The following is an 11,867-nucleotide window of genomic DNA, read 5'->3' as shown; positions in this document are numbered from 1 at the left end:
TAACAGAGATGGTAGGTTTTTGGGGTTTGTTTGATAACAGAGATGGTAGGTTATGGGGTTTGTTTGCTAACAGAGAGTTATGATAATCATTTTATGAATAGAGGATGTAACCTTCATTGATAACAGGAAAATCATATATAATTATCCATCTTTATCAGAATTCCTATGGACATAATTGGTACAATTAGATTTACTGTAATATAGTGTACAGGTTTTTATGTTTACACACTGAACACATAGTCACAAATACTAACAATCGACTCAAACCTGTTCACTCTTTTCTATCTTCTATACTTTATCCATTGATGAGCTTCAACTGTTCAACTCACCAATGTGATCTTATCACTCTGAATATTCTTACTTTTCTATCTTTTTTTGTCATTTAGCCTTTAGTTTTCATGTAGAAAGGACTGTTTTCCCTGTATCAGTTTTTGGCGGGAAATTTGTATTTTACAAATTTCACTGTTTATTATATTTATATTTCATGGATTGTGTGTGAGGATTATATAAATCAGTTCTGGATTTTAAAGGTATGTTTTATAATATAATAGTCTGTATATTGAGGTCTGTAAGGTTTTGAAAGTTTATTAGTAGTCATATAAGCAAAGTGTATGGCAGCCATTTTGAATTCTTAAAGTATTTTGTATATAGTTCCAGTTCAGTTTTAAGTTCAGTTGTGGTAATTGTTGTAAATATTTAGAATTTTAGTAATTGTACATTAATATGGTATAAATATAGTCCTAAATAAGAGTATTGTTATTTCTTGGTTTATTGAGGTATTTCACCTTAATATTTGCCAGTTTGATAGTTAGTTATAGATAGTTTAAACCCCCAACTTCTGGGTATGTATTTTGTATATTTAATATTTTATTATTTATATTTATCAGTGGCATTAGAATTACAGTTCATTTCTCTGATTGTTATATAACCATACTTACTGTACTTTCAGAGGTTTGTTTTAGTTTTGTTGTAATAAAGTTTTGAAACGTCACCCACTGTGTGATCATTCATTTGCCACACCCGATAACACTACTGACTAAAGTAAAGATTGCTTTTGTGGGAAAATGTTGTATTGGTAAGGGTAGAACTTGTTAATTCTTGAGGTTATTTCTGTATCTTTTGCAGCATTAAGTTAAAGCAAAACATTGCTATCTTTAATTCTGTATTTCTAACAGAAGATGATTGCCAAGGGACTGGTTTGTACTTTAAACAGATAACAGATGGTATCCCATAGTTGATTGATCAAATTGTGTAACAAGAGGGATTTAGCTTTCATAATAGATGGTAGTATATTGACCTTTTACTTTACATATATATGGTGACTTTTCCATGGTAATAAGACCTTTTGGTTTGTTTTTATGGATTTTGTGGAATTTAGTTTGTTTATCTTTACCGATGAATAGATGAACTGCGATTCTTTCCATCTTATCGAGGCATTATATTCGATTAAGATAATCTTGATGTATTGGCATGATTAATTCTTAGCCCCCTTTAATAACAAATGATACAGAATCATTGTGTGTATAAGAAATTGTGTCATGTTTTCATTTTTCAAGTATGACTTTCACTTCAAAATTTGCAAATTTCCATTTCTGACTTTAAAAATTTAGTTTTTTTTTCACAATTCCTTACTTCTAAATGTTCTCAAGTGCTAAATATTGACAAAATTGTTAGTAATGTTACAAATTTCTACTATTTTTTCTCTTTCCTTCTCTAATAAATGAATCGTGATAATTATCGTAATAAATTGTATCGTTGGATGAGTATCGTATAGTGTATTGAATCGCAACTTCAAGAATCGTTGCAGATCTAACCTATAGACATTTATTGCTGAAAGATAGAGAATTTTTATTCTGAGATCTTGTCATGTCACATTGCCAATCTTAATCCTATAATGGTTGATCCTTGGCCGAATTTCTTGGCATTGATCTTTCCTAGATTATCCGTATCTGTTATACAGATGAATTGCCTTGAATTATGAATTGGGATTCTAACTCTCTTGAGCTAGCAACATCCTTTGAATAAGGTATCATCATCAGTGAATCATGTCATGTTAAAAAGTATCATACAAGTTCAGTTGTGCTGTAAAACTGCAGATACACATAATATAAATATTATTGAAATCAAGCCTTCATTTATTGCTTGTATTTCACGCTCTAGCTCTATTATAGACTGTCGCAATTGCTTATAGAGATTGTTAAATGATTTGAGAATCTTGCATGTGATTATGATTTTTTTCTTTGAAAAAGTTGAACTAAGAAAAAATTTGATGTGTTGTTTTGTGAAAAGGTCAGTTGTTAGCAATTTTCTAGTCTGATGATGATTTTTACAGCTATGACAGGCGTGATCAACAGACATTATGACCAACTATTCCTATCTAACTTCAATAATTTTTATTGATTAAAAATATTAATGTTTAATTTATTTTAATGGCTGTCCTATTTAAGTAGAGATTAAAATGTGTAGACCATAATACACACGTAGTGGCAATCATTTTGTATGACATCTCTATATGGATATTGAATATTTCTCAATATTTAACTTAAGGTATATCATGTGTGTCTGGTAAAAATATGAAAATTGTTTCCAATGAGAGAGTAAATGCTTACTTTCCAGAGATTTAACTGGATTAAGTGCATAACTAAAATGTATGGAAAAAAAAACATTCTTTCATTCTGTAATTGGAATTCAGATCAAATGAAAGCCATATTCATTTCTGTACTGCGGGATTTGTCAGCTCATGCCAAAATGCTTCTGCATGCACATGGTTGGAGTGAAGCAAGCTGCATTTGTTCTAAAGTTTTGAACCTTCAGAATGTCATTCTTTAACATTATTAGTCAAGGCAATTATCATTCATAAAAAGTCAAATTCAGTGGAAACTAAATTGATTTGGCAAAAAGTTACCTTTAAATTAGCTCTAACCCTGTTTTTACTCACTTTCAGTGGAAATACAGTTAACTTAGGATAAGATCTATTAATTTAATTTTTAATATGCATGTACCTTTGTTAAATTTTTTGAAAATTGTGTTGTTCATCCAAGACGAACTTTGTGTGTTCAGTTCATACAAAAAAAAATGTCAGCTGCTCATTACAATGAACATTATTTCATGACATTGTTTGTTACGTTTTTTTTTAAATATGACAACTAAATGTTGGAAAATTATCATGTATTTACATTATAGCATTTTAAGCCAAAATAGATTGAATTTAACTGGAATTTTAAGCACAATTCCATTCATTTCAGATCAAATTTTTTCATGTAATGTAGTTATGAGTATTTCAATTATAATGTGATGTAGTTGCAATCAAGAATTAATTTTGTGTATCACTAATTGTAAATATTCATGACTATCTTTTATTTTTTCAGGAATAAATGGAACATTGACTCTTCACGTATGAAAAATGATGCACTACAGAATTATTGCATTTATTGATTTGCACAGTTAAATATTTTATCCTTATTGATATGGAATATGACGCCATGATCAGAAATACAAGCAAAGTGGAGTAGGTTGATTATATATGTGTTTCCAAGCAACGTTTAAATGGTGAAAAACAAATGATTAACTCCAATCAGTATGCTTATCAAAACTATCTGTAATTATTTTTTGGTGACAAGCGTTAACTGTCTGTATCTTAAGAAGTTTTTCATCCGCTTCATTTCGCACCAGTTGCGTCAACTTTCATTTTTATGTGTTTGAAGTGTGGAAAAAATTATTGAAGCTCACATATTCTCAATGGCCCTCAATAGAGTCATCACAAAGCCAATTGAATTTCCTGTTATATCAACAATTGACATCGACTTTCAAGAACTCTCCAAGGACTGATATGGAAATGAACGAAATGGGATCACCACGTATACAAAACACCTCCGATTCGGAGCCGAAAGGATGGGATGAATATAAACCTGTCATCTCTCAAATGGACAGGTTATTAGAGACGCAGTATAGGCAGAAATTAAAAAATAATGTCCGAGCTACTTTACAGAATAAGATGTACAATTTTCTAGAAAGACCTACTGGATGGAAGTGTTTTGTGTACCATTTTACAGTGTAAGTAGATATTTTTATACTTCATAATACATGTATATGAAGACCTCAGAACAAACTTTCAGTAACAACATGTTTCAGGTTCTGTTTTAATTTTTTTCATTGCTCTACAATTGATGTATTGAGCACTATTTTAACAGTGAAAATATTTTATTATTATTGTATACATGGATACATTTCTATTTGTTCCATAATTATCTAAAATCTAGTTTAAGGTCTTCTGTCCTCTAATTACACATTGATTACCATACTCTAATAACATGAATGCTACGATTTTATAGTATAAATGATACTTATATGTGCCATCACATTATCATTAAAGGGACAGATGCACCATTTTGGGGGGTTGATTGGAGTCTTAAATATATGTAAATATTCCTCTGAAGTACTATAAATGTACGAAAATTGCATAAAGCTAAGATTCCATATACGTGTCATGCGGACATAAATGGCCCTTGGGGATCCGTCATGGATCAAATATGATTCCATATGTGCAGACAGATGGATGCTTATTCCTTCGGTTATGATGATCCTGGCAATGATGCTCCAGCTATTATACATGAAATGCGCATCATGGTGTAATTGCGATCTATTATCGTAAAGATGAGGGTGTTTTTTCACTAACTCTATGAGTTTTTCAGAAGTTTGTGTCGAGTATGTTCATTTCCCTATCTTCGTTGTCAAAATATGGCGGGAAAAAAGACAGGGAATCCCCACAAACTACGTCACAGTTGGGAGATATCAACGCGGAAAGGCGTCCGGGTGTGTCAAAAATCACTACACTTGGCGATTTTTTTTGTTGACGCATGACGGAGACCATTTAACGGATGCTGCTTCCACTTATATGGAATCATACCCTCTTAAACCAACCATTTCAATTTTTAACGCATGACGGATCCACATGATGCTTACATGGAATCTTAGCTTTATTCTTTTATAAATACTTCAATATAGGAATTTTACTCATTATTGACGAGTCAGAATTTCAAGGGTTTGAAAAAATCTCTGTGCAGGATTGGATAGTAGTAGATAAATATCTTTATTTGTCTTAACCAAACACTTAGAAATAGGTAACCTTGCATTACTTTATGAGAATATAGTTTAACCTGAAAATTTGAAACACAGTACAAATAGTGTAATAGTTTTGGATATGTTTAAAATCAATATTGAGAAACACCTGCAGTTTCAGTCATTGACACTTTTAACCATCAATTCATTTATTCTCCAAGGGGAGGCAATAATGAAACATAATTTCTTAGTGGATTGAATTTAATTCTGTTCAGTTGTTGACAAGAATTATAGTTCTGATCAGTGATGGAACAAGTCTCCTGAGATTGGGGGTAAAATTGGGGACAGATTGACTTAATGTCTAAAGTTGAGATTTAAAACAAGGCTCTGTGGGTGGCATTGACTCAATCCTGCCATGGTAAGGTTAAATATTTTGAAACATATATTAGTACAAAAAAGTACAAAGCACAATTTGGGGTACAGACCATTTTTCTAGGAGACCTCCCACCCCTTCCCAAGGAAATTGGTGAAAATCTCAAATGTATAATGTTGCAGCCAAATGGAGAACTGTGCTTGTTTTTATCTTGAAATTTAAGTTAAAACATGAAAGAAAAATCTAATGAAATAGTAATAAACTGTTAATGATGAGAATCAGAGAGAAACTGAAGTGCATTCATTTGTACAAAATATAGATGCTTCCTACAGAATCAAATCCTAAATTTTAGAGAAAAAATTTGAATTTTGTTTTCTAAATAATTAGTGGTTACAGAAAACTTTAGTCATTGTACTTAAGCAAGAATACTAGTAGTCTATGCTTTATTTTGATCAATCTCTTGGTAACGGCTGGTTAATTTACCCATAAAAATAGTAAAATATTTATAGGTTACTAGTTAAATCAATAGATTATGTTAACAGTGGACTAACTGATTACTATTATGTACTTAATGGAACATAGTTCAGTCATTTAGTCATAATCCAATAAACATACCACACACAAACATGATGTTATACATTAAAGGTAGACTGTCCCCATCCATTTGACAAATCGTACCTTAGCCTCAGAAACAGGAATTTTTTAGCTGAGCTAATCGGTAATAGTGTTTACAGCTCACTGTCACTTACATTTTTGATAGTTCTTTGATGTAACACCATTAAGATTACACTTTATTACATTAGGAATTTTTGTAATTTATACAATTTCATAACTTCATTGTCTTTTTTCGTAAACCAGATTTGTAATAATTATAATTAAATGATTATATTTATAACAAAAATGATGTAATAACAGTAATATACCTTATTCACACGTCGGCCGTATTGCCCCCTTTATACCAGTGACACAAGACCCGATCCTGCCCAACATACGTTCCAGGGTTCAGAATGCCAAGAATTTTGAGGAAATAAATGAAGAGTTGTATTCGAACATGAATTAACTTAGCACAAATACAATAACATGAAACACAAAAACCTACACCCTAAAAAATTTACATGAATTGTAGATAGATTATATTTGTCTTGGATTGTCTTTTGGGTATATACAAATATTAGGTTTTAGAAATTTCATTTGAAATTAACACCCTTTCCTCCAAGAAACTGAACAACATATCGAACTGAAAATTCTCCTCATGTCTAAAATCTGAAGGTCTCCTTGCCACACAATTGCTTTGATGATGTCATGATGGCGGATCCCCCGAGAGCGGAATCCAAAATGGCTGTGCCCATTAGACCTTCCATTTCTGTAATAATTTCTTTATAAACTTTTATAAATGCTTCAAGTATCTTCAAGAATAATTGGAATTATTGATAAATCCTTTAAAGTTCGTTGAGATCGTTTGTATGTTTTAAACACCTACTAACTGATGCGTGACCGGAATATGTTTTTTGCGTGTCAATTCAAGCCCTGCAATTCCATGACATAAAAATAAAATAAATACTCTTTTTATTATATAGTATCTTTAATACTCACTAAATAGACACACTCTTTTTACTATATAGTATCTTTAATACTCACTAAATAGACACTCTCTTTTTATTATATAGTATCTTTAATACTCACTAAACAGACACACTCCTTTTATTACATAACATCTTTAATACTCACTAAATAGACACTCTCTTTTTATTATATAGTATCTTTAATACTCACTAAATAGACACTCTCTTTTTATTATATAATATCTTTAATACTCACTAAATAGACACTCTCTTTTTATTATATAGTATCTTTAATACTCACTAAATAGACACTCTCTTTTTATTACATATTATCTTTAATACTCACTAAATAGACACACACTTTTTATTACATAACATCTTTAATACTCACTAAATAGACACTCTCTTTTTATTACATAACATCTTTAATACTCACTAAATAGACACTCTCTTTTTATTACATAACATCTTTAATACTCACTAAATAGACACTCTCTTTTTATTACATAACATCTTTAATACTCACTAAATAGACACTCTCTTTTTATTATATAGTATCTTTAATACTCACTAAATAGACACTCTCTTTTTATTATATAGTATCTTTAATACTCACTAAATAGACACTCTCGTTTTATTATATAGTATCTTTAATACTCACTAAATAGACACTCTCTTTTTACTATATAGTATCTTTAATACTCACTAAATAGACACTCTCGTTTTATTATATAGTATCTTTAATACTCACTAAATAGACACTCTCTTTTTATTATATAGTATCTTTAATACTCACTAAATAGACACTCTCTTTTTATTATATAGTATCTTTAATACTCACTAAATAGACACTCTCTTTTTATTACATAACATCTTTAATACTCACTAAATAGACACTCTCTTTTTATTATATAATATCTTTAATACTCACTAAATAGACACTCTCGTTTTATTATATAGTATCTTTAATACTCACTAAATAGACACTCTCGTTTTATTATATAGTATCTTTAATACTCACTAAATAGACACTCTCTTTTTATTATATAGTATCTTTAATACTTACTAAATAGACACATTCTTTTTATTACATAACATCTTTAACACTCACTTAATAGATGCATGAAATGTAGATTGGCACATATAATGTAGATTAGCATAACAAACTAGATATATTCATTGCTTTTTCTACATTAATGTCAGTTAGATACACTAAGTATATTATGTTGGTGTTTTCGTAACATAATGTAATAATACTATTGATCTATTACATAACATTATTACAACATAATTAAAAGGATTGATATAGCCTAGCATGATAAAGTTCATGATTTATTTAATTTCATGAAATGTTTAATCAATATGGAAAGTAGGTTTTAATGCTGAATAAAGCACCAGCCATTTTAGGGGAAACCTATAAATTCTCCACAGGAGTGAGGAATCTGCAGACAACAGAAATAATATTCATTCTGCCAGACATGAATCAACACAGATGATTGGTATTGATGAAAAAAAGCCAGTGTTGTACATATATGTCATAAGGTTGTTTGGTGCTTGAGTTAAAAAAGTACATTAACTATATCATAATAACATTGTTCAGGCATTGATTTTTCATAAAAAAACAATACTTAGCTTAGAAGAAACATCAATTTCAAGTCCATATGCGTTTACTATGAAGTTTGTACATGCATTTGACATTATTTATAGCTTATTGTAGGTTTATGTAGATAAGAAAAATTAATGGATATGAAACTTGTTAACCTTTTATGTAAATTCATGGAGCTTATTTAGATAGATGCCTGCAATCTTCTTGCTCTGAGATCAGATTTTGGTGTAGGTGCTGAGAGAGCTCAATTTCAGCTCTTCATAACACTTTTCAAAATCATAATTTTCTGCCAATTCAGCTAAATTTTGACAGTTGTTATTTCCAGAATGTTCTTGGCATTCTTGTCTGGAATTATCACCAAATAATTAAATCATGATTCCGTTTACATGGTTTCACGCGATTTGATTGGATAACAGCTGTCACGTGCATTCGGTTTATATCTGGGTAAACGGAATGAAATTATAAGCTCCACCCCTTAACAGACTATTTTTATCATTGAGTTTGATTGACATGGTCACTACACAGCGTCAATGTCTTTCCTTCAAACGTCAACGAACCGAAATCGACACGTTACTGAATGATAAAGGTATTTTCTAATCCCCTCAAATGTGCACACTCCAAATTCCAACAATATCATGATTTCTGGACTAATTTAGAACGCGTCTTAATAATTGAACTTCCAACTTTCAAGCAGTAGACAGTAGACTATATATAGGTGACCTACTTATTGCTGATTGGCTGTTCTCCAGGACGTCTCTATTGTTAGTATCAGTTCATGAACGTTATGTTAAAATTTTAGGTATTTATGCGCCAATTTTGTGCCTTAAGTTTTTGTTATATTACATAAATATTTAAACACGTATTCGAGTTGATTTAATTATAAGGAAGGATCTGAACATTTTTTCAGTTTATCGTTGTATAAACTAAAAAAGCAGGTACAAAGGTTTTTTTCTGTTTATACATGATAAACTGAAAAAACGTTCAGGTCCTTCTTATAATTAAATCATAAGATAGCACAACTGCATATGATACATTTACTTTTTTGTTGAAATCTTTAGAGAATAATGTGTGCTTTTGATAATATCAATAGGTAACAAACAGTAGAGAAGTTGATTTAAACTATTTTCAATTGACAAGTATTCAATTTTTGAAGAAAAACAAAATGGAAGTCATACATCCTTTTGAAATAAGAATATAATCAAAATAAAAAAAACTTCATTTTCATTCCAAATAATACTGAATAGCCAAATGGAGGATATTAAACTCAACTTTGTTACAATTGTTGTTTTTTTGTTAATAAAAATATGTGACTTCTGGTCTAAGGATGTAAGAAAATACAAGAATTCCAATTGAAGCAACAAGGGGAAGGATGTTGCAAGGGAAATGAGTTTGTTATTTGCCAAACAATAGTAATAAAAGAGAGTGTTGTGCTGTATTAATAATTAAACAGTCAGTTTCACAAGTTTGATGTTGTTCTGTCAACAGTTGCCAATGATTCATGACTATCTAATACAGTCACATTATTAAAGTTAGATTGCCACTCAATGTTTAAGATGAATAATGCATCGTTGAACTCTGAAACTTGTCTGCTTCCATCTATCTTTAATCAATATATTTTGAAGAAGTCAGAATAAGACCAAGAAAATGTGCTTTCCAACAATCAAGTAAAAAATAATCTTTGCATCCAAACATATTGGAAGGAACTTGAATCGTCATGTGACATCACAGGAAGAAAACCAACGTATTTGCCTATTCAAAGAGTAATTCATATGTCTAGCTTCACAAGATCACAAAATAGAACATGAGTCCAATAGACATCCAAAATCACACGAAAATTAATGACAAAATGCGGTCTCCACAAAAGGAGTAAGTTCATTGACATTCCAAAATAATGGTCTTCCGGATCTCATTGAATTCTCTTTCCATAAAGTAGCCTCAATCATCCAGTCCCTCTTTGTCTCCGCACAGCGATGGCCTGGACTGGCTGCTTAAAATCTTTGTAATTGACCAAGGCTACAGTTGCTGTTGAAATTGGTTTAAAATCACAATTCAGTTATCATGACAATAACTTTTAATTTTATCCGTGGATAAAATAATAAAATATAAACTGATATAAGTTTTAATTTGTTTTGGTTGTAAACAAATTGTGAGAGACTTGTAGATCAAACATGCTTAATTGTTGATATCTCCCTTGATGGGAGTTGAAGGCGTTGTAACAGAAAAATCATTGTAATCTCCCAGACTATATCCAAATAGACTGGGTGTCAGAGACTATCCATAAAATGGCATGAAGATATGAACAAATCATCACTTTCAGATCTAGGTGACGATGCCTGATATTTTTAGCCAGACTTTTGTCACTTCATTGATTTCTTTCAACACTTTTTGCTGATGATATAGCCTACAACCCTGTGAAGTTGGTGTTAGTTATTTTGATTGTGACTATGAGGTAATATCAATATGGTAGGATGAAATATAAATATTTTATCACCAGTCATTTTCCAATTCTCTTGTAATATAATATTAATATATTTTTTTATATATTGCAGATATATTGCTCAATTTTAATCAATTCAAATCAATTAAACAAGTTTATTAAGTAATTAAAGAAAGTTCTTGGCAATTGAGTTATGGATTTTAGTTCTGGATGGGATTTTTTTTAAAGCCCTAACAATGTTTATAAAGTAATGTACATGAAACCTTAGTATAAAATGTTGAAATATTATAGAGTATAGTTCATGAAATATTAGAAAATTACTTAAGAAATGTCATGAATTTAAGCAATACGCACATTCAGCTGCCTCTTTTCATAAAACTTTTTCCTCAACTTATTATGTTTTCCATCAGTTTCCAAATGATGTGAAATGAAAAGTTTAGTATAAGAACAACAAAAAGCTAAGTATTTCTTCATATTTTTTTTTTTTGGTACATGTAATCATGAAATATATGGAAAATAATAATGAAATATTAAAAAATAATAATAAAATATTGAAAAAAGTAATCATGAAATAAAAAAAAATATCAACATTAAATATTATCAAAGTAATTATAAAATATTTGATTACATAAAAACAAACTGTAGTTCATAAGGCCCACCCTTAAAGTTCTTCTAGTGCTCTGCAGCGTAACATGATATATAATGACCATATTTACCAGGCCAAGATTGACTGCATTTACAAAATTCTCTAATAAACTGCATATGTTGGACAACTTTAAACTTTGGTCATTGCTCTTTAATACAGTAATACAGTTATCCCATGCATGCAGG

General features: G+C 30.2%; 1 protein-coding gene across 1 annotated transcript in view; it reads left to right on the top strand.

The window, feature by feature from the left end:
• Positions 1 to 3,973: 3,973 nt before the first annotated feature.
• The window catches only part of LOTGIDRAFT_81703 (hypothetical protein), a gene marked incomplete at both ends in the record, with an annotated part of 25,067 nt that continues 17,173 nt past the window's right edge, over positions 3,974 to 11,867 (top strand). Inside the window, one exon of the mRNA XM_009056200.1 lies at positions 3,974 to 4,053. Within this exon, the coding sequence (XP_009054448.1) occupies positions 3,974 to 4,053 (80 nt within the window). The remainder of the gene's footprint in view (positions 4,054 to 11,867) is intronic.

Source organism: Lottia gigantea (genome assembly GCF_000327385.1).
Source record: "Lottia gigantea unplaced genomic scaffold LOTGIsca_27, whole genome shotgun sequence".
NCBI classification, from domain to species: domain Eukaryota; kingdom Metazoa; phylum Mollusca; class Gastropoda; family Lottiidae; genus Lottia; species Lottia gigantea.
Note: the sequence above shows the minus strand (reverse complement) of the source record. Positions and strands in the feature narration are given on the sequence as shown.